The sequence below is a fragment of the Odocoileus virginianus genome, chromosome 10, assembly GCF_023699985.2.
Source record: "Odocoileus virginianus isolate 20LAN1187 ecotype Illinois chromosome 10, Ovbor_1.2, whole genome shotgun sequence".
Lineage (NCBI taxonomy): Eukaryota > Metazoa > Chordata > Mammalia > Artiodactyla > Cervidae > Odocoileus > Odocoileus virginianus.
The window spans coordinates 41164346-41187756 of NC_069683.1; the positions used below are offsets into that span (position 1 = coordinate 41164346).

General features: G+C 47.9%; 1 protein-coding gene across 3 annotated transcripts in view; it reads right to left on the reverse strand.

The window, feature by feature from the left end:
* ABCC8 (ATP binding cassette subfamily C member 8) overlaps positions 1 to 23411 on the reverse strand; it is a 78533-nt gene that overhangs the window by 37460 nt on the left and 17662 nt on the right. For 2 of the 3 annotated variants that reach the window (XM_070473442.1, XM_020904732.2), the window contains exons 7-11: positions 18849 to 19013; positions 15488 to 15643; positions 10006 to 10140; positions 9524 to 9686; positions 121 to 161 (exon numbers count right to left, since the gene is read on the reverse strand). In XM_070473442.1, coding sequence (XP_070329543.1) covers positions 121 to 161; positions 9524 to 9686; positions 10006 to 10140; positions 15488 to 15643; positions 18849 to 19013 — 660 coding nt within the window. The remainder of the gene's footprint in view (positions 1 to 120; positions 162 to 9523; positions 9687 to 10005; positions 10141 to 15487; positions 15644 to 18848; positions 19014 to 23411) is intronic. The other variant, XM_070473443.1, reaches the window with a different exon arrangement.

Genomic DNA, 23411 nt, shown 5'->3' on the forward strand with positions numbered 1-23411 from the left:
CTGCTGAACCTAGCTTCTGAAGCCCCTGTGCAGAAAGGCCAAACCCTGGGAATCTCCCACTCCAGAAATCCCCACTGCCCACCCCCCCCACAATGGGAGATGGAGAAAGGGTCCACTTACGATGAGGACAGCTGCAATGGGGATGGCCGTGTTCATGAAAACTGTGGAGGAAGCACAGAGGGAGTTTAGCAGGATGAAGAAGACAGCAGGAGGTGAAGCTTCCCAGGTTGGACTGGAGGCAGGGCAGCCTCTGGAGTCCTTACCCAGCCTGCAGGGTGGAGCTGGGGCATGGGAGGGGCAGAAATCTTGGCCCTACGGCACCTCCAGCACCTTACCATGTGCCCTCAAGATGCTTATCCCCTGTCCTGGAGTCATATAAGCCTCTAAAGAAAGGCTGAAATGCTCTTACTCTGTTCAATGTGGACAGTGTGAAGAAAGCCCTGCGAGAAAGTGGCAGGAGGAGGGATTGGAGAGTTGGCGGCCTGTGGTCAAACGTGAGGTCAGCAGCATGTTTCTGAGGGCACCAAGTTGCTTCTCCTTTCTCTGTCTCTGGTCACTGAATCTGCCCAGACTGAGGCTTAGGGGATTCCCAGTCTCCCATGGCTCTTAGAACTTCCCTGGCGGCTCAGATGGTAAAGAATCTGCCTGCAGTGTGAGAGACCTGGGTACAATCCCTGGGTCAGGAAGATCCCCTGGAGGAGGAAATGGCAACCCACTCCAGTATTCTTGGTTGGAGAATCTCCATGGACAGAGGAGCCTGATGGGGTACCATCCACGGGGTCGCAAAGTGTTGGACAACTAACACTTTCACTCTCGCACGGCTCCTAGGAAGGATTTCAAACTCATTCATACTGAGGTATTAGTGACAGGACAGCTCGAAGCAGGGACTGCCTTAGCTCTAAGGCTGAGAGTCCATGCCTAGGTGGGGCAGTCGGTTTCCTGCAACAGAGGCCCCTTCTTTGTTCTGTTTACAGTACAGTCCTCAGACTCTTCACAGGGACCCCAAAGAGCAAAGAGACCTGAACTTAAAGTCAGAGCAGGGTGGAGTCCTCTCTGTGTAATCCTGGGCTGATCGTTTACCTCCCTGAACCTCAGTTTCTTTCCCCTGAGTTTTGTTAACTTGGACCTACTTGTTACCACACTCAGGCGCTCTCCAAGGTGAGAGCAGATAATGTAGGGAATGGGCTCCATGAAGCCTCAGTGCTACCTGAGTATTACACCCCCCGGGCGGCTTGCTTAGCCCTGCTCCTCTGGCCCAATCTGTGAGATGCCCGAGGCAGCCCTGACCCCGGGCCCAAACTTCCGGAGAGCAGCCCTCCTGGAGTAAGAGATGCCCATTCTAGCTGCCACCTTCCCACCTCCTCCCTCTTCCTTCCTGGAGCCTCTTCCAGGCCAGCCAAGTGTCTGGTTCTGCAATTAGCCAGATGAAAGCAGAAGGGGCCAGGAGCCAGAGGCCAAGGGCTCAGCCTTGCACATGGCCCCTGTTCAATGAATGGTGTAGCATCTTACACTCTGAAGAATTCCAGGTGTTCAACACCATTCCAAGAAGCTGACTGTCTACTTACTCCAAGAGTCTAGCACCAGCAAGAACATCCACGTTGTGTGTTGGAGATGTGGAACCCCAAGAGAGAGGAAGAACATGGTCCCTGCCCTCATGGGGCTCCCAGACTGAGGAAGGAGGTAAGGAACTATGCTCCCAGGAGGCATCTTATAGCATGGGAGACAGGGAACATGCTCATGTGGGGCTTTCGAGCAAATAGGGAAGACACTGTTCCCATCTTTGGGGAATTCCTGATCTATGGGCCCTGCCATTGGAGGGCTCCCTGTCTCATGGAAAAGATATGGCTGGAGCCCTTGGGGCACTGCCCATCTCTCTGACCACAAGGCTTTTTGTCAACATTAGTATCATACATGACGGTGCTTTGACTGGTCTTCCTGGATGAAGGCTCCATGGTCTCCCGGTGCCCACCACAATGCCATGGCCCTCTTACACTGCAGGGGGCAGGATATAAGCATTATTGGTTTTCCCACAGCACAGTGAACCCAGATCTGGGACACAGAACACAGCATGGCCATCACTGGCTGGGAAGAGGGAGGGAGAGGAGGATGTCCATCAGGCCTGGGCCCTTGACCATCACCATACAGTTAGAAAGACAGGTAGCCTCACCCCTCCCCTACAGGCAGTTCCTCCACGGAGCTCCCTCAGGGCAGATGGCACCTTCTGTTCCTCTCCTGCCCATCCTGTCAACAGGAACTTGTGCACCCCACCCTGCCCCAGGCCAAGACCCCTCCCACACATGCGGGGTCTCAACACCCAGCTAAAGAACAGGCCAGGAATTTCGATTATAAACTGGTACAACTCGCTCAGAAAGCAATCTGGTGCTTCGTAGCTAGAGCTGCACAGAAATTCAGACCTTCTGATCCGGTAATCTCTCTCCTAGGAATTTATCCTGAATAATCACTCAAGAGAAGCACAAAGCTCTCAGTAAGACGGTGTGAGCCGCAGCACTATCTGTCATAGCGAAACAAAAACTGCAACCACAGCAAAGAAGCACTGAAATGAAGTAAACTGGAAACATCTAACAGGAGCGGCTGTTTTAGTAAATGAGGGACAGCAACTCCAGGCAGACTCTACAGTCAGGAAATGTGTGATTATTGACATTTTGTTCCACTCCATGTTTTCCTTGGTCGTGATTTTTTAATTTATGTATTTTTTTCTATTTCATTGTCCTCATTCTTGTAGCTGCCTGAACTCCTTTGAGGAATGAGACCAGCTATACATAAATCTGAAAAGGAGCATTCCAAAGCTGAGGCAGCAACACGGATAACACGAGTGATATATAATTAACTTCTGTCCGGTTCTGGCTATTGTATGGAGATGCTAAAAATGAAAACGTTATCTTCCATTGTCCTCATTCTCTTTTGGAAGGATGGCCTTTTTACAGGGAGCTCTGGGTCACTTTCAGGGGTGGGGGTTGGGTGAATAGACTCGCCAGTTGCTTGCGTTTCAAAGGCCTCTCTGAAGATCAGGCCATTTGGACCTGGGATGAACACAGCTGGAAGTGGGGTGTCTGTGCCGGGGACTGGGAGGTGTTAGCCACAGGCATGCTACAAGGTCTGGCATCTCTCTGCACTCAGCAGACCCCCCTGTGCCTGGGATGAAGGCATGGTGGGGTGGGGTGGGAAGGTAGCTGGGCATCCCTTCAAGCTATCATGGCTTGAAGACCTGAGGCCTTGCCTCCATTTCCCTGAACCACATAAGGGCCTACAGGAGGAGTGGGAAATAAGACCAAGAATAGATTTCTCTCCAACTTTGGCATGGGGTAGGCTGACTCACTTTGATGTGATCTAGGAAAAAATTTAAAAAAGATAACCACGACAGTGCTCAAACCTTGAATGCTGGGGAGTAGGAAATACTGTTAAATAACACGATGTGAAAGCAGAAGATTACAAAACGAGGTGTGAGTGTGACGTTGTTATGGAAAAGTTTAGTTGCGTGTAGGCAGGCCTGAAAGGCCACCTTCAAAAGGGAAAACCTTTCTGTAACAACGCAGAGTTAAGGATAGATATTGTTTTAATAACCCCCTCCTCCTTTAAGAAAGATTCATTCAGAAATTGAGGGTCTCCTCTGTTCCAGGCATTGCGTACCAGGCAACCAACACAACCCCTCACTACTGAGGGGTATAGTAGTGAGCAACTGTGTCGCCCATCAAACAAAACAAAATAATACATCCACTGAAAACAAAGCAGGGCTCAGATAACCCGCTCCCCGCTGGCTTTGGTCAAGGAATGCTGCCCAGCCCGTGGGTGCCAGCCCCCACACTGTAATAACAGGAGTTTTTCATCTCCAAAGCATTGGTAAATATTTCAGAAGCCACGCATCAGGGAGTCACAGTGAGCAATTTGTGCCTCTGCTTAAGTTCACCCTCTCCCCTTCCCAGGCCCAGGGGAGAAGCTGCCGGCTCACAGTGAAGCAGGCCGCACCTGCAAGATCACTATTCAGTCTGATTCTGATAGTCGGTCTGAAGTCAAGAGAGGGAAAGAAAGCAGGTTCACGGAGTGTCCAGCGCTGGAAGTGGTGGAAGTGAGGCGGGAGGCACACAGCCAGCTGAGTCCTGCCTCCAGTCCGCCCCCCACCCCCAACTCCCTGGCCACCCAGTGCCCCCCACCCCGCTCCCCAGGCAGGCCAGGATATGCATCAGCAGCCCACTGCGGCTGCACCAGCTGGCAGGAGGAAGAGCAGGTGCTGAAGAAGTCCTGAGAAGCTGGAAAAGTCTGGAGGCCAAATTGTCCCCAGACACGGGCTGTCCTCAGTCAGGGCCTCCACCCAGGGGGAAAGAGGAAGCTTAAGACTTTCCAAGAATAGCCAGGCCCTGGGTTTCCAGGAGGGGCAGGTGCTGGGTGCTCCGTGAATGGCAGAGCTGGGCTTGGCGGGGGGGCTTGTTTTTTGTTTTTCAGGACACAGTATGAGGCCAGTCACATTTACCCAACGTGAACCGCCTGAGTGTGGTTCCGACCCGACTGGGAAGAGCGAAGGCCCCTGACTACAGACACTGGAAAAGACGGCAAACCCGTCCTTCCTTTGAACTCCTCAATGCCTCCCTGCCTCAGGAGGAGACCCAACGCACAAGATGCAGCACTATCTGGCCCTGTGATCTCTGCTCACGGCAGTGTATTTGAGTCTTGAACATGCCATCATCCTCTTCACTTCTCAGCCTTTGGGCCTGGAACATCTTCCCTTACTCGGCTGACATACGATTCTTTGGGCATCAGCAGTAGGTTTCACTTAGCACAAGCCTTCCTTGACACCCACCACTCCTAAGACTAGGTTGGGTGCCATTCCAATGGATTCCCCTTTCTGCTCCCGTCACTCATGGCACAGCTGTACATCTGGCTTCCCTTCTACACTGTGAGTAGCCTGCAGCAGGGACTGGTACTTCTGCTCACCACCTGGTGTCCTCCAGGCCCTGACACATAGTAGGTGCTCAGTAAATATCTATTAGATATGGGAATGAAATAAAAGAGGCCAGGGCCAGGTGTGCACCATGAATGCAAACCCGGGGATTTAGAACTGACCACAGACATGGCCCCTGTTCACGTCATGGTCTCCCACAAGACGCGGAGGGCAAAGGCCATGCAGCCTCCTCTCTAATGCCCAGGGCCTCAGTAGAGTCTGGCAAAGAGAGAAGGCTCTGGAATGAGTTCTGCACAAAGGACAGAATGAACGGGCAGCATGTCGGGTGGGTGACGCTTAGGGCCTGGGACCCTTCTGTCACCTCTGCAGAGCTTGTCCTCCAATTCATGGCTGGACTGGACACCTAGAGCTATGTGGGTACTGCAAGGAAACAAGGGTGGGACTGACTTCTAAGAGGAGTGAGCATGGCACTCACCCCCGCTTTTCCTCACTTGGTCTTCTACTTACTAAAACCTGGCCTATGCCAGGTGCAGCCAAACCTCTTCCTGCATGAAGCTTTGTGTGCACTCCCCGCCCACATGGGCTTCCTTCTCTATTCTCTGCCATTTATTGGCTGAGAACCTCAGAGAGTCCTTTCACTTCCCTGAGCCTCAGTCTCTCCTGCTGTAAAATGGGACAACAGGGCTACAGCACTCACAGAGCTGTGAGGGTCAGTGCAGTCAGGCTCGCTGAGCAGCCAGTGCAGAACAGGTCCTGTGGGTGAGAACTCCCAGCCACATGTATGTGAGCTCTGACTTCTCAGCAGAGTATAAACTCCGTGAGAGCAGGAGCACATCTTTCGGCCTCTTGAGTGCTTAACACAGGGCAGGGCTCACTCAGTGCCATCTGAGTAACTCACATCTGTTCTTCTTCAAGAGGAAATACCCATTCTGGATTTTGATAGCAGGGAAACTGCACTGATTTCCTTTTCACCCCCTTGTGCTGACCTGCCCTGCACCAACTCAGGGCTCCACACACAGGAGATCGCAGTGATGCTGACATTGAGACCATCAGATAGAGTGTCAGAGGTAACCTTGTCTGCCTGACAGTCTGACTGCCTGGTGTATGATGACCAGACTGAAAACCCAGCAGGCAGCACCACCGACGGGCCCCATCAGGAAACATGACTCCAGGGCTCCGTTGCAGTGCCAGGACCCAGTGGTTGGTGCCAGAGGCGAGAATGAAAGATGCCCCATTACCTCAAGCCTAATCACCTGTGTCCTAATTCCAGGTGACAGAGAGCAGAAGGCAGGAAGTCCAGGAGGACATAAATGAAAACACACTCAAAGCCAATAACTGCAGCCCGGCAGCGCCACTAACCTGTCTCTCCCCATCCCACCACGAACCAACAGCGAGAAACCCATCCCAGGAAGGGCGAACCCCCAGCGAGCAGCACTTGGCTGTCCAAGCTCTCTCTCTCCGAGGGCTCTTCATGTCCCCGCTCTGCCGTCTCCCATGGATCAGCCTGGGCTGTTCTGGTTGTCTTTCTAGGTCACCAAGTACTGGACAGGGGAGGGGTCCTGGGCAGACCCCTGCATAGCTCCAAAGCCCCTGACTCCTTCCAGAGTCATCTCACCTCTGGACAACATGCAGCCTCCTTTCCCTAGGTCCTCCTGCCCCAAACCCTTCACAAAGCCATGGCTTGTTGTCTAGGGGCCCATAGGACAAATCAGCATTTATTAGACAGGCTTCATTGGGCTAGCCCGGAAACCTAGGCATCTTATAATGCTGTTTACATAGGAAGCCATGTCCCAGCAGGTTGCAGTTCAGATCGCAGGAAATGAGCATACATTTCCTAGATGCAAAGGAGCTCCCACACGCCCCCCGTCTATATGATCCGAGGCTGCCTCTACCTTGCTGCCGGGAATCTTGGGGGCTTGGTGCCCCCAATTTCTTTACTGCTTCCCTTCTTTCTCTCCCATTGTAGCAGCAGTGAGCCTGCCCCACTCCACCCTGCCACATTCTTGTTGGGAGGGAGAAGCCCCCCCCACCTCAACAGCTGATCCTCCTGATGGGGTGTCTGGAAGCCAAGTGTCTGTAACTCACAGAGCTGAACACAGTGTGGGGTTACTGTTACCACGATCAGGCCCAGGGGTAGGCAGAGCTGACAGACAGGCTGAAGAAGGCCTGGAGTTGTGGACACTGGTTTCCCTGAGCTCCCCAGAGGCTCCTTCTCTATTTCTCCTGTTCTATCAAGTGCTCACAAGAGTCTCTTGGACTGCAAGGAGATCCAACAAGTCAATCCTAAAGGACATCAGTCCTGAATATTCACTGGAAGGACTGATGCTGAAGCTGAAACTCCAATATTTTGGCCACCTGATGAGAAGAACTGACTTACTGGAAAAGACCCTGATGCTGGGAAAGATTGAAGGCAGGAGGAGAAGGGGATGCCAGAGGATGAGATGGTTGGATGGCATCACTGACTAGATGGACATGAGTTTGAGTAAGCTCCGGGAGCTGGTGATGGACAGGGAAGCCTGGCGTGCTGCAGTCCATGGGGTCACAAAGAGTTGAACACAACTGAGGGAATGAACTGAACTGATCAAGTGCTCAGTCCAGGAGGAGGCCACAGGGTCCTGGCAGAGGAACCTGGAGTGTCTCGGTGAGGAGTCCAGGAAGCCTGCCATGCTCATCACTCCATTCTGTGAAAATCAGCTCTTAGCAGGAATTTCTGCAGGAAGATGCCATGGCTGGTGCCATGACTGTGGATGGCCTGGTCGCTGCTGCACGGACCAGGATCCCATCTGTCCTGTGCTGTCTGGCCAGACACAAGGAGGTGCTCAGTGCAAGCCCTGCCGTGTGAGAAACTTCAGGTTGAATGCAGGCCACTTTGCCCCGCCAGACCCTCTGTCTAGGCAGTGAACTGCCAGGAACACACAGATGACCCGAATTCCTTCTCATTCCCCCTGGGCCTGTCTGGGAAACACAGTCAGTGCGCCCTTCACTGCTGCCCACCGCTGGCATGCCCACACGTATGTCTCTTCCTGGCACACCAAAGGAACCAGCTTCAGCTGGCGGAGGGGGTGGTAGTGTCTATCTCTCCTAATTTCCTTCTTTGTTTCCCATTCCCATCAAAGCCCATTCTAGGTTGTTTCTCTTCCATTCAGAGACCACAGCCTGAAAATGGTGTTCCATTGTGTCCTAAGTTTTCTTCACCTTATTTAGGTTCTCAGCTCTGAGAGTCTCAGAGATTCCAGAGAATCTAGTCTGAGCCATGCTATTAACCTCAGAAGTGACCTCAGGGAGATACTCACTCTGGGCCTTGATTTCCCATCTGTAAAATGGTTCTCCTAACTTGCAAAAACATTTCCCATTTACTTCTCCCTGCCACATTCTGTGTAATTTCCACAGATACATCTTTTTATTCACAAATCCCCTCTTCAGTATGTGAATTCCTTTAACCTGTACACTGAGTTCTTGCCCTTTTATTTTTTCTCTTTGGGGACTTCCCCTCAGCCCTTCCTACCAAAACGGCTCTTAAACTGGGCAGATCAGGGACTCGGTATGGGGTCTCCTGGCTGCTAAATATCTACATCCTGATTATGTACTTGGGCAGTAACTGCAAAGAGATGAGTCCATGCGGCCACTAGACCAACTGTGGAGGTAAACTTAGGCCAGGACTCCATCCATGGCGTGACCTCTATATGCTCACTTGGACCAGGGAGCCATCTGAATTCAAGAACTGAATTTCTAATTTTGAGATGTTCTTTTGGCTTTCTTTTTGCTGTTTTGCCTTGTGCCCTCCTTTAGCTCTTTAGCTATTTTAACACATATATTTTATTATCTCTTTCAAACTATTCTATCATCTCTAGGTATTGAAGAACTAATTCTACTTTTTGCATTTGCTGACTCTCACTCTGATGGTGCATCTTTTCTAGTGGATTTTAATTTCTTTATTATTATCTCATTATTTAACAGGAGTGTTTTCCCCTGGAGTCCTATGTTCTCTGGAAAATGGTTTTAATATGTGTATCTTCTGGGACCATAAGAGGTTTATGCGTTTTGGGTTTTTTCCTCTATTTTCTGGATCTGGGCTTCCCAAACCACTTGGCTAATGTAAATTCAGTCCCTATACCTGTAAGTACCTCAAGGTTGAGCTTTTGTTCTTTAAAGAGAAAACTTCTCACTCCTATGGCCTCAGAGAGACAAAAGCTTCCTTAAAGCTCCCTTTCAAGGCAGTGGCAGCTCAGTCTGACTTATTGAAAAGAAGTCCTCACCTTTGGGAGAATTCAAAACTGCTGTTATTTATTCATTTATTGATGCCTCTCAATAACATATCAGCTTAGTAAGACATCAAAGACCACAACTGTCTTTCTCATCACTTATCTTGAGGGCCAGCCCAGTGCCCTGCACCTGGCAGGCTCTCAATACAGCTGCTGGATCCATGGCTGAGATCACTGCTTTCTGGCAGCTCTGTTATAAGAGACAGTTTAATCATCCCTGGATGGGATGGTCCCAAAGTCTCCTGCTTCTGCACCCTTACTTCCTCCTCCAGCCCTGGCACCCTATCCTGGCATGTAGGTAGCAGCACACAGTGCTGGCTGGCTGGTGGAGGCGGGGGGTACTCACTGGAGATGGAGGTGCAGATGGCGAAGGCCCTGAGGCTGGTCATCTCCTTCTTGCGGGTCATCTCTACCCGCGTGCGGAAGATGTTCTCCCAGGCATACAGCTTGAGCAGCTTGATGCCACGGAGCATCTCGTTGGTCTGCTTCAGCCTCTCATTGGAGTACTCCTGCCAGAAGTCCCCAAGTCAGAGGAGGGTTTCCTTTGCCCCCATCCCACCCAAGAGGAAGGAGCTGAGTCAATGCCCTCGCCGTTTTACAGATGATGCCCAGCTTCTGTCCCCACAGGAATGTCCCTGCATTAACCCTATTTCACAAAGAAACTGAAGCCCGGACAGTTGACATGACGTGCTTAAGGTCAGTCATGGTGTGGATGTGTGAGGGGCTGTTGGTGGCACCCAGGCGAAGAGTGAGCAGATCCGCTAACACGGGGGGAGACGAGCCGGGGAGGGTTGGGGAGGGGGGCACACGTGCGCTGTGGATACTTACCAGTGTGCTTCGCTGGGCCTGCGAGAGCTTGGTGGCCACGAAGTACTGGACAGGGGCCAGTACAATGATGACAGCCGCTCCAATTAAGGCACTGATCCCGAGGATGTAGTAAAGGAGAATCACACCCACGATGATCTGAAGGAGGGTCATGGAGATGAGTTCCCTTTGACCTGGGGGCTGCCTTGCCAGGTCGTGCTGACGTTCAGTTGCTCAGTCGTGTCCGACTCCTTGTGACCCCATGGACTGTAGCCTGCCAAGCTCCCCTGTCCCTGGGATTTCCCAGGCAAGAATACTGGAGTGGGTTGCCATTTCCTTCTCTAGAGAATCTTCCCGACCCAGGGATGGAACCTGCATCTCCCACACTGACAGGCAGATTCTTTATCACTGAGTCACCAGGGAAGCCCCTGCCAGGGGATATTGGTGAAGTCTGCACCCCACTCCTCAACCCCACTACCCTAAAGTGGGACATGCCTTGGTGTCCAGCCTTCCAAAGTTTCCTGGGAGAAAGAAGAGGAGGTGTGACAGTGTGATTCCAGAAGGAGGGATTAATATGATGCGTTCTCACATAAGCAGAGAGTTTCTGGACTGACAACTAACTACATTTATCTGCAAGCCTGACTGAGGCATTCACTCTCTCCAGGTCTACTTTCCATATGGAAGTCAGTCTTAGAGCCGAGGCTGCACAAAGAGTGATGGTACCTTTTGTTCAACTTGCTGCTTATCAAGGTTAATATTGGAAAAAAAGTGATACCTGAGAAAAGGGGTAAAAGAACTGTATCCAGGCCCGACAAAACCAGTCCAGGGTCTGAGAGTTTACTTTTTATTCTAATGTTCCTGGTGTCTTTAATTTTTAATGACTCTGGTAGGTATTCTCTAAAAAGAGAATTCATTCTGCTTCTAGCTTTATGTAAGTGACAGCCAGCTTCTGAATATTGATGAGAAGTGTAAATTACTCTTGCCAGCCCCCAAAGCCTCAAGATGACAATTTCACAGGTTGCCTTCAAAGGCAGACACTTCTAAATTCAGGGCTTATTCTAGAAGAACAGATGTGCTGTCTTCCTTAATTGAAAAAAAATACGGTTAAGTTGGCCCTGCACTGCCTGAGCCCTCATCAGATTGGCACTAAGCTCCTGCAGCATCTCAAGGACAGAGGAGTGGGTGGCTGACTCTGTAACATATATTAATTAGAGAACGTCTCCTGCATTAGCGGGTTCTTAGGGGCTGGTAGACGACCCCTTCACCACCTGCCTCCCAGTGTTTAACTGGTGTTAAATGCTGGCACGGGTGGGCAGAGGAGCACATTAGGGAACATTCCCACTCTTGCCAGGACCCACTCCCATCATCATTCTGGAAAGTTATCCTTGGCATCCACCCTTTTCATTAGCTGTCCTCATTTGGAGGCAATCAGGGTGTCATTCAACAGCTTGGGTAAAGATGCATACCACAAAAGCTCTCAGAGCACTCCCAGAGCACTCCCAGGGCCCCAGCTGGGTATAGGTATCCGTACCCACCACCACCTCCTGCTGGGGCAGGAGCTGGGGACGTGACCACTGCCGCCACCAGGCTCATCCTCACACTTCACCGACCCCGAGTCATGCTTCCCAGACCCTCTGTCTGCTCTGCTCTTCTGCAGGGGTCTGAACGGACCATGTGGAAGAACACACCAGAAATCAGGAATTCAGAATGCGCAAAGCAAGTGTGGGGAATAAAAGGACTATTTTATCTTCTAGTCACAGGCCAGGAGAGCAATCTCGTGTAGTAGTGGGGCGATCACAGTCCAAGAGTCAGGAGCCCTGAGTTTGAATGCAGTCCCAGCATTTACTGGCTGTGGAGTCTTGAGTCTCAGCTTTTTTCATTTTTAAGGTGGTAATTTTAATTGCCCACTTAGCAGAACTGTTGTGAAGATTGCATGCATGCATGCTCAGTCGCTTCAGTCACGTCCGACTCTTTGCAACCCTATGGATTGAAGCCCTTCAGGCTGCTCTGTCCATGGGATCCTCTAGACAAGAATTCTGGAGTGGGTTACCATGCCCTTCTCCAGGGTTGTGAAGATTAAATGAACATATATGATAAGCACATATATAGTGCCTGGCACATAGTTGGAGACAAGGTGGATGATCCTCCTTATTAAAATAAACAAACAAGCCTCATGGGAACTCCGTCACTAGGGAACCACAGAAAGGATATATCTGGGTATGGTGTTGCTTCCAGCTTGCTGGGTTGCTCAGGGTCAGGCCCTTGCCTTCTCTGGGCTTCCAATGCTCATGGGATGAGGTGGTACAGAGGCCCCCACTATGGACAAGTTCCTTAACATAGTTGTCCATAAGCCTCAGGGGGCCCACAAAGCCCCTGAAATTGTAGGCAAAACATGTGAATGCACGTTTGTCTTTCTGAGAAGTTTCATTATGTTTTCGAAAGTAATGACCTATATGGGAAAAGAATCTAAAAAAGAGTGGGTATATGTGTGTATATATATATCTGAAACTAACACAACACTGTACATCAACTATCCTCCAATAAAAATTATATAAAAGAAGTATATGTAGATCAGTGACGGTGTAGAGCTGGGAGCAAGGATGAGGAGTGACTCATCCAATGGGTATGGGTTTCTTTTTTGGGGTAATGAAAGTGTTCTAAAATTATGATGATGTTGCATAATTCTGTGAACATGCTAAAACCCACTGAACTGTGCACTTTAAATTGGTGAATTATATCTCAATGAAAGTGTTATTTAAAAGGCCTTTGTGATAAAAAAAAAAAGATTCTAATCAGGGAGAGCCTTTGGGGATGAAGGGATGGGGCTCCCGAGCTCTTTTCAACACCATCAAAACCCTCGTGTGCCCTGCGGATAACCAGGCTGCATATGGAATCCTGAGCCGGTTGAAGGGATTATATTAGTTCTGGTGGTAATACCGGGTCTTGAGGGCTGGTCAAAGCTCTAAGTGCAAAGGTACAGTCTTTGAGGAATTAAAAGCAAAAAATCAAGGTCTTCCTTGGTGGTCTGGTGGCTAAGATAAATGCAGGGGGCCTGGGTTTTATCTCTGGTTTGGGAACTATAGCCCACAGGTTGTAACTAAGGGTTTGCATGCCACAATGAATATTGAAGATCCCGTGTGCCGCAACTAAAACCCAGTGCAGCCAAATGAATAAATAAATATTAGAAAATAAATGTTGAAAACCTAGAAAATCAAATGATACTTCATGATAAATAAGTATAGATAAGTAATCAGTGGGGGCTTCCTTGGTGCCTCAGCGGTAAAGAATCTGCCTGCAATGCAGGAGACTTGGGTTCAATCCCTGGGTTGGGAAGATCCCCTGGAGGAGGACATGGAAACCCACTCTAGTATTCTTGCCTGGAGAATTCCCATGGGTAGTGAAGACTGCTGGGCTACAGTCCATAGGGTCACACAGAATCGGACACGACTAACGCGACTAAGCAGCAGCAGCAAGTAATCAGTGGAGGTAAAAATTCCTACCTAACTTTCCTCCCACTACGTTGTGAGGGTTAATTACACACGTGAGAGAGCTGGACAGGCCAGGCACAGGGCAGGGGTTATTAGTTGTTAGTTAGTATTGTTAGCAATGGTCCATATTCAATAAAAACTATTATTAATAGTAACCAGGTTTGTAGTAGGTTTGGTGGACAAAATCTCCTGAAACGAGTTGTTCAAGGGAAACAAGTAAAATGATAAAAGGTAAAATGGTGAATCTTAGCAGAGCGGAGGGGGCACAGGGGTCTGGGAGTGAGTAAGCGGGGGATAGCATATATGGCTGTTACCATAAAAAGGACCATCAGATTTTCTGCCCGACATCCAATCTTGTCTAGAAGGAAATGGCAACCCACTCCAGCATTCTTGCCTGGAGACTTCCATGGACAGAGGAGCCTGGTGGCATAGAGTCCATGGGGTCACAAAGAGCTGGACACAACTGAGTGACTAACACACTTCTTCCAGTCTTGTCTAGCTGCCTCTTCTAATTCCTTAGTGTCTCTTAAACACAAACTTTGAGTTTCCCAGGTGGCTCAGTGATAAAGAATCCACTTGCTAAGCAGGAGACGTCGGTTCGATCCCTGGGTCAGGAAGATTCCCCGGAGAAGGAAATAGCAACCCATGCCAGTATTCTTGCCTGGGAAATTCCACAGACAGAGGAGCCTGGCGAACTACAGTCCATGGGGTTGAAAAAAAGTTGGACATGAGTGAGCAACTAAACAACACTCTATGTCAGGCTCCCTGCTTGGTGCTTTGCTTACATTATCTAACTGAATCAGCAGAGCAACTCCAGAGAGTAGGAATCTTCCCCCTTTTCACAGATGAGGAAACTAAGGTTCAGGATAGGTTAAGTATCTTGAACCCAGGGAGCCTGCAGACTTTCTGGGAATGGATCTGGGGTTTTGCTTTTGACCTGAGCACCAGATTGAAGATTCACCCCCAGGCACAGGACAGGTCACAGACTCTGTGGAGGAAGAGCTCAGGATGGGAGAAGGAGCAGATGAGGCCAGGAGTCAGTAAACCATGCTGAGGATTCTCATTCTATTGTCGGAGGAGAACGCGCCTCCTCCAGAGCCAATCTCAAGAGTTGTCTGGCTTTAGAAAAGGTCATGTTTTAGATTTCCCAAATTAAAACAGGCTTATTGGAGAATTTAGAAACAAATAAATTAAAAATTTGAAGGGCTTCCCTGGTGTCTCAGTGATAAAGAACACACCTGCCAATGTAGGAGACATGGGTTCAATCTCTATCTGGGAAGATCCCACGTGCCGTGGAGCTACTAAGCCTGTGCGCCAAAACTATTGAGCCTGTGCTCTAGAGCCCTGGGAGCTGCAACCTCCAAGCCCTCACGCCACAACTACTGTAGCCCACAAGGGAAGCCAGCAGATGAGAAGCCGGTGCACTGCAATGAACAGTATCCCACTCACCGCAACTAGAGAAAAGCCCGCGCAGCAACGAAGACTCAGCACAGCCAAAAATAAATAAAATTTAAAAAAAATTCATTTCTTTAAAAAAAAATCACTTGTAAGCCCCCATGGGGCCCTTTAGTTCTTTTTCCCCCATGTGGATCTGTGCAAATGCATACATATGTGTATTCCAATTTAGCAGGAAGCACACTGTGAATACTAAAACACAGCATGTTTTTAGATACATGTTTTGAATACTAAAAACACACTATGAACACTTTTCAATGTAACAGCTTTTATGTGAAAGTGTTCTACACCTGATTATTCTTCAGTTTTTTTTTTTTTTTAAGGTTGGCTGCATTTTTAAAATCTTAGTAACCATTGCCTTCTTTGATCATCAAGAGAGATGCCTAGACCCCTTGGAGAGTGAGGCAGTGTAGACACCCAGGATGTACCCCATGGAGATCCCAAGGAGGTGAAAGGTATAGGTAAACATGGAATGGAAGATGGCAGGCTCTTAGCCACTGTGCCTGCACCAGCAGATTCCGATTTTGTGTCTCCCGACTCCAGACAAAGCACACATCTCTTACCTGTACTGGCATGGCCCAGAGGTTTGGGCACAAGAAGAAAAACCACATGAGCTGGTTGGTGTCGATGGCTACCAGGTTACAGATCTGCCCGGCTGTCATTTCCCCCATGGATAGGTTGGAGGTGGACAGGTGCATAATTTTATTGTAAATCTTGGTCTGGAAATGAGAGTAGAGTGTTTCACGTCTGTCATCATCAACCCCCTAATCACCACTCCAGATGCCGTGTGTCTCTAAAGTGCCGGGGGCTCTTCAGGAATCCCCCCCATGGAGCCCCAGAGCAGCCCTGTAAAGGGCACTGTGTGACTGTTCCAGCTTTACAAATGGAGCAGCTAAGGCTCAGAGAAGTAAAGGGCTTTGACCACAGTCCAAGCAAGTCAGAGAGGCAGCATTCCCACGAGGAATCTACACCAGCATGACAAGCTACTTCCCCAGCAAGCAGGACCTTTCCCTTGGAGACAGGACTTAATTGACTTTTAAATCTTAAAAGCAGATTGTCAGGCCCAGTTGAATTCTTGATTTACTGGAGGCCAGTGGAGAACGTACTTGAGAGCCATAAAAATGATGAAAGGTGGCAGCCGTCTGTTTTAATGTGGCTTCTCTAATGGGGAAAGGGGCTTGTTCTGGGACTAAATCCTGTCTTAATTGAGGCTTGAAATAAATACAAGGGTTCAGCCTGGGAAGGTCTTATGTGAGACAAATGCATATGTCGATCAGCCCGAGCACTATCCCGAGTCCAGCCACCCCCGAGAACCTTGTTCTGTCTCTCCAGGGCACATGAGGAACAGCCATGGTAATGGCTTTCCATGAGCTCTGAACCTAAAAGCTCTAGGTGCAGAGCGATTGTGCCTCCCAGAAAGATGGCAATTTTCAGGCTATGTGTCCTGAAACAAGGAAAAATGCATTTCTGTCTTAATGACCTGGGGATGCCTGCTCTTGAAAGAAATTCTATTGTGCATTCTGTTGTAAGGTGGATTCCCAGCCCTTAATTCATCTTTTGTGTAAAGCCAGGCTTTTTCGTGGGGCAGGTCTACTTAAAGCATGAACTTCTGTCTTTACTGAGTTTATGTACACCATGGTTCAGGTTTAAAATAATGGCAGTGACATTTTTTTTTATGGATCTAGGCTTATCCTAAGTTATATACAATCGATTTTTAAAGAATAATAATAAATCTAGTTTCAGTGAAGTAGGAACAAAAGTAAACTAACAAAGAAAGCATTATTAAGTAAAGATAAGCATTCACAGAATTACACAACTAAAATCTGGTATATGTCAAAAATTATATACAATTCAGAAATTTTGCTTCATAACCTTTTGTGCAAGAACTGTGGTTGTTCTCAAACTCATGAAGACATAAATCTTTATCTATAGATTTCTGTAAATCTTTCAAAGGGAGAATTTTTTTCTAATTTGTTCCCATAATTAATGTCAGCATTTTCTTTTGGGGGCATAATGAATTAATCTTTCTTATTCATGCAAAATATTCAGACAGTTTAATAAAAACAATTACATGCTAATACATTAAAAAGCCATATTTGGCTCTTTTAGCATAATTGGAAAATATTAGGTTAGAGTGTGATTTATGACAGAAATAGAAAATAGATTTAATTACAAAACTGCTTTGCTACGAAACTGGCTGTTGTTTGTAGTAGTATATTCCTGCCTATCACTGAAAGGCTCTGAACAGAGGTTAGGATTTTAGAAAGGTTTTCTGAACTTGCAATAGCTTGGTTCTCCTAGATCTGAACCCCTATGAGTCTTAAGCGTCTTAGATTTTTCTGGGATCTTCCCATCATTATCACATGATGACCTTTGTGAGGAAATGGCTCTGCTTTTCAAAAAAAAGCACTGAAGATGGAGTGTTGTCATGCACAGCTTCACAAGTTGTGTACTACACAACTCCAGGGGGCACCATTCACATAGACTGTACCAAGATAACCAGAGTTTGGACCTTGACACTGTCCCCAGCCTAGCCTACACCCTTCTCTTTAGTCCCTTTTCTGCAGTGCTTCTGATCCTGGCTCCCAGAGGACCAGTCAATGTAAATGACTTTGAGGAACATTTCTGAAGAATGAGGCAGCTTTGGGATTTAGTCACAACCTCTTAGTGTTCTGCTGACTTCATGGGCATTGCTGGGTACGGCAGGATCTGCTAGCTGCTGTCCCCCATTGTCCATTCTCTTCTTTTCATAAGAAAAATTTGTAGCAGGGCATAAAAGCCTGTCAAGAATAAAGCCACACTTTCGAGCCTCTCTAGGTGCAGCCATGTGGCCAGTTGCTCTCCGACGGGATGGGAGAGGATCCCTGCAACTTCTGCATCGTGATTTGACAAGAAGGCAGCCTTCCCTCCTACTATCCCACCTTTATTCTTGTTGGTTTAAATGCAGACACAGTAGTGGTGATATCCACAGTCACATTAAACCATGAGACAAAGTCATGTGAGAAGGCTGGCAGCGCAACAGTACAGAAGGAGCCAAGATCTCTAATGACTGTATCAGCCGTGACCAAACGTGAAAGACAAGCTTCCATCCTGTTTAAGCCACGATCACACTGGGTTTCTCCGTTCTAACAGTGGAACCAAAATTCTAATGAAAACACAGGGGTTCATCACTACCTTGCCTAAAGAGTCCTTGATCAGCCTTCCAACAGACTCTGAGGAGGAAGTCACAGCAGGCAGTAGCAAGAACCTAGACCCAGGGACCTACCAGGCCAGATATATCCCTCTCATCATGGCCTGAGACTTAAGAGCTCAAACTGTTCTTGGCCTGGTCTGAAATTGCTCGGTCGTGTCCGACTCTTTGCGATCCCATGGACTGTAGTCCACCAGACTCTTATGTCCATGGAATTCTCCAGGCAAGAATACTGGAGTGGATTGTCACTCCCTTCTCCAGGGGATCTTCCCAATCCAGGGACTGAACCTGGGTCTCCTGCATTGCAGGCAGATTCTTTACCATCTGAGCTACTCAGTCTATCTAATCCTGGTATGTCAAAGAAGCTTTTTTGTAACCAAAGAAGACTGTCCAGTAGCAGAGCCCTGGAACAGTATTTGTAGAAGGATTATGAGGCTGCACTTGCATTCAGCAGGAAAAAGTTCTGTGATTGATTAGTGATGTCTGTCCCACTTTGCGGCTAAGCAGCTGACATCTCAGATCTAGTCCAAGGCAGAACTAGGGCTGGAACTGCTACAGTTCCAAGGCCAGCCCAAGGCACTTTCCACCTTGTCAACTGCCTTGTCAATGGTTAGTTTCAAAACACTGTCAAAGGGCAACAAAACAATAAATTCACAGCAGAATCATTCTTGAGTGTTCATGAAGACACATAATGTGGTCCTTATTGCAAAGTGAAAAGATAATCATTCAAGTACCTGTATTGCTCCTCTCAAGTTAATTCCAGTTTCAATGGCGACATAGTAAGATGCTTGCAGAAATGTCCTTTGCAGTAGGAGGGCAAGGAACAGAAGCACGGCTAAGACATAGGCATTAGCAAGGAACTCTTGGGATGAGACAAAGTAAACTCCGAGAAACTGTGTCTGTTGGAAAGAGAAATTCAGAGGTAGCTGTCATTGCCAGCAAAATGACCACCATTAATACCTGTTATGGGCCACAGAGGCCATTGTTATAGGTCTCTCCATACTTGCAAGCCTTGTGCAACTGTTTATGAGTGGAAAAATCAGGCTAAACATTCTTGTAACTATAGAGAGGGTTGCCTATACTCTCTCCATCCACCCACTTAGGTAAACAGAACGTGACCCAGTTCTAACCTTATGTTCATAAATATGATTCTCAGCTTTGTGGACATGAGGCCAGGGGATTTCACTCTGAATGGGGCAAGAATAAATAGAGCAAATCACAAAGCAGTCAAAACTAGAACCACTAAAACAGACCACACGACATGTATTCTCTGCTACAAAAGTGGAATCAGCTGAGGTTTTGTCTCACACTCACCAACAGCCTGCACTGTAGAAATTCCTGGGAAGAAAGACCAGCAGAAAACAAGGCAGTACTGCTCCCACGGAGGGACGGGACCGCATCGCCTGTAATGGACTATTTCAGACCCAAGCACCCCAGTCTTGTGGGCTCCTGGGACCTCCTTTCAAATGGAAGTCTTTCTGAACCTCCAGCAAGATCTTAGATGATAAGCAGTGGGGGAAATAAACCAAATGGTTTGATTTTGTTGCTAAAGATACCAGGGAACAACAGCATGTCTGTTTCTAAATTAAGCATCAACAGCTCCCAGGAAAACTTTGATCTTGATTAAGTCCATTGCTCCACATCAATGTTTCCATGAAGGCACAGCTCACCCCTTTCTGAGACTCTGCCCTGAACTCTGCAAATGGTTTGGAAGGTTGTGGGAGCTACTGCTGCAGGGTAAAGAGTGGTGGGAACAAAATGATGAGAAGGAGCCTGAGGGAGTGTCCACACCAGGATCAGGCTGAAAGGGTCAGGATTCTAAGCGGAGGCCTTTTCTAGAGTCAGAAATCCCTACATCCTGGATATAGACCTTTCTGATAGTAGGAAAGATTTTGCCTCTTGGTTCAACAGAGGCCTTCACAGGTCCATGGAGCTGGTTCTGGTTACAACTATATCTCCTTCCTCTGTAGGACAGGGTTGCTCCCTTTTGGGGACAGCAGGAAACAGTCACAGGGAAAACTGAGGTCTCTTAGAAACAGGGTCCTACTGAAACCTGAAGCTCCTGATTCTGTCTCACTTGTTAAAGTACAAGGGGGAAAGGCAGAGGGGGGAAGGGAGAAGGAAGAGAGTGGGGGTTGCTGGAAGCAGCAAAATGGACCTTAAAATTAGGCTGCTGAGTTTGAGACCGATCTTACAGGGAAGCAAGGGGCAGGGCCCAGTGTTTACCAGGTGCAATGCTCACAATACCCAATGAGAAGCATACCATTATTAGACCAATTTTATACATGAGGAAATGGAGTTTCATCATGGTTAAGTGGCTGGCCCAGGGTCACATGCTGATAAAGGAAAAGATGTGAACATCAAACCATGTGACGCCAAAAACACTACCACAGATCCACTACCTGAGCCTCATCCAACCTTTTAACTTTGAGTCTCCTACTGTCAGCTGCAAGCTTGTGACCTTGCAGGGACTGAAACCTGCCCACTTGGCTAGTTCTGGGTCCAGAATGAAGGCATCTGGTCTAGGGAAAAACCTGGCCATGTTTAACATGCCTTGGAATTCTTCTGTTCTACCAGCCTCTGTTGAGACTCAGCTCTGGAGAATGGAGTCTTTTATTTTAAAGCTACAAAGGACATGGTGGGGGTTTATCCCAAAGGAAATAATTTAACATAATGAAACAGCTGTATGTGCAAAGATGTACTTTCTCTGGGTTAGAGCAGGCAAATATCCATGTAAATGTGTAACCACAAGGGATGGTTAAGTATATTATGATACTCATGGGAAACACTATGTACCCAAGAACACCAATCATCATGAAAGCTCTTAAGTAGCATAGAACAGCTCACATTCACTATGTCACAATGATCAGAAAGTACATAGGCTGCAGAATGAGGGCTAAAAAAATCAACCGATCTCATTGTTCAGGTTACAGGTGCGTGTGTATTCTTTGTTAAATACCCTCATCAATATCTGTACATTTTCCACAAAGCAACAAATTCCCTTTTTAGTATTTGTTGGGATTTTTGGTCTAAAGGAAAAGCCTTGCTACCTTTCCCCAAAATGCACACACCCTAGGGTCAGAAATAATATTTATTTGGGTCAAGAGTTTTGTGACCTGTTAAAATGAAAATCTGCTTGCAGTTGTAAGTCATTGGGTCATTTTTTGATCTCTCTTCAGAGAGGCAGCATAAAAGAGATAGGGGCCAGAGTATCTACCTTTTGATTAAGAAGTAGGTACTAGGCTAGCCAAAGAGGCCAGGGATACTACTCATGGACGGCAAGCCTTGGGAAGCTTCAAATGGCTGTCAGGGCACTGGCATTGCCCAGCACCTTGACAGCTGGAGAGAAAGGCCAAGGACTTACAACTTGACATTTGGTGGGTGGAAAATGTTTTGGAAGATCAGATGTCCTTGTCTCACATTTTCACAAGCTCTCAGGGAAGAAATTGTGTTTGTTTCCAGGGGTTTGCATAGTAGCACTCAATAAATATATTTTAAAGTAATCAATGCATATGATCTTCATCTCCCATCTACTTTTTATAGAAACTATCCATTTCCCTATTTTACAGTTGAGCCAATCAAGGCAAGCAGAATGTAAGGTTCCAGCTCTGGAAGGCCATGGTAAAAACGTTGATAACTGTCTTTGACCGCTTATAGACCAAGGAACCGACCCATCCATCCACAACCATTTGACATGGTGGTTTAAAGTTTGAGGTTAGCCCATCTCTGAGTTCAAGTTTTGATTCATTATGTTAGTGACTGTGTTTTAGTAAGTTCCTCAACCTCTCTGAGCTTCAGTTTCTTTACATGGAAGATGAAGCTATTAAGGGTTTCTACTTCAGAGAGCTGTTATGACAATTCAGTGTAACAATGTAAGTAAAAAGTTTTCTTAGGACTTCCCCAGTGGTCCAGTGTTAACACTCCACATTCCCAACGCAGGGAGCATTGCCTTGATCCTTGGCCGGGGAACTAAGATCCCATATGTTACATGGTATGGAAAAATAAAGATCTGTAGTAAGTATAAGCACTCAGTATATGGTAATGTCTGCATTCTTCATTGAAAAATCATTTCTCTTGTGCTTTTGGGGTGTCAGGCATGGAGCTGGGCACACAGAGGTCAGCCAATGCAGATCCTGTCTTAGGGGACTCAGGGTCAAGTTGAAGAAAAAGAAAATGGGTGTTTTGATGGTGCAAAGATAGGATATTACAGAGCACATAAGAGGAGCATCCAATTCAATCAGAGGAAGGCTTCCTGGAGGAGGTGACATCAAAAACACATCTCCGCAGTTCAGAGGGAGTTAGTGAGGCATGCCAGACCAGAACACCCGCACGGACACTGCCATAAAGAGACCAGCCTGCACATTGACATCACAGTCACAGAAACGTGTGTAAGTTCTCAAAGTACCCAGAGTGGCAGCCACAAATACGGGTGTCCAGATGGGGACACAGATACACACAGAAACAGACATACCAAGAGACACAGGGACAACAGAAAGACACACACAAAGACTCATAAGCAGGTCCCAGGAGAACTCATTCAGAAACACACACTAACCTACACATGATCCCCATGGAGGCTTAGAGGCCGTGTGAAGCTTTGTTTGGCCCTGAGATCAAACCCAAACTGTTCTTTCTTCCTCTGCTCAGCTGACAGCCTAGGGCAGTGCTGGCCAGTTTCAGATGCCAGCAGTTCTTTATAAATCCAATTCCCTTGCCCTCCAGCCAGATCAGAGGCATCCATGGCAGGTGACAGATTGTGGGTGGGGGTTGGGTGAGAGAGGGGGCTGGAAAGAGATCTATCAGGGGTTTTGCAGGGCCTGGGTCCCAGTGTTCCCTGGGGGGTGACAGCAGGGACAGGAGTGTTGAGGATCCAGCAGGCCATATGACACTTCCAGTAATAAAAGAAGAAACAAGAAACGCCTGTCCTTGAGGATGCCAAGGGCGGCATGATTTCTTGCCAACTGTGAGTATCCTGGCAAGGGAAGAGACGACAAGGCAGCCACTGATAACAGTAAACAGTGGGTGACCGGCTGCGCCGACTGCAGCAGGATGGATCCAATTGAGCTGGAAGAAGGGCTCTCTCATGGAGAGGGTTGTTAAACACAGCTAGAGAGCTTCCTTCTCTGTTCATGAAGACCAGGATAGCACCTGTCTCTCTCGGTGAGAGCCACTGGGAGGTGGGGTGCGGTGGGGCTGAACCAAATAACTTCAATAAATGACCCCTTTCCCCCACTAGACCTTCCCCGGTGGCTCAGACGGTAAAGTGTCTGCCTACAATGCGGGAGACCCAGGTTCAA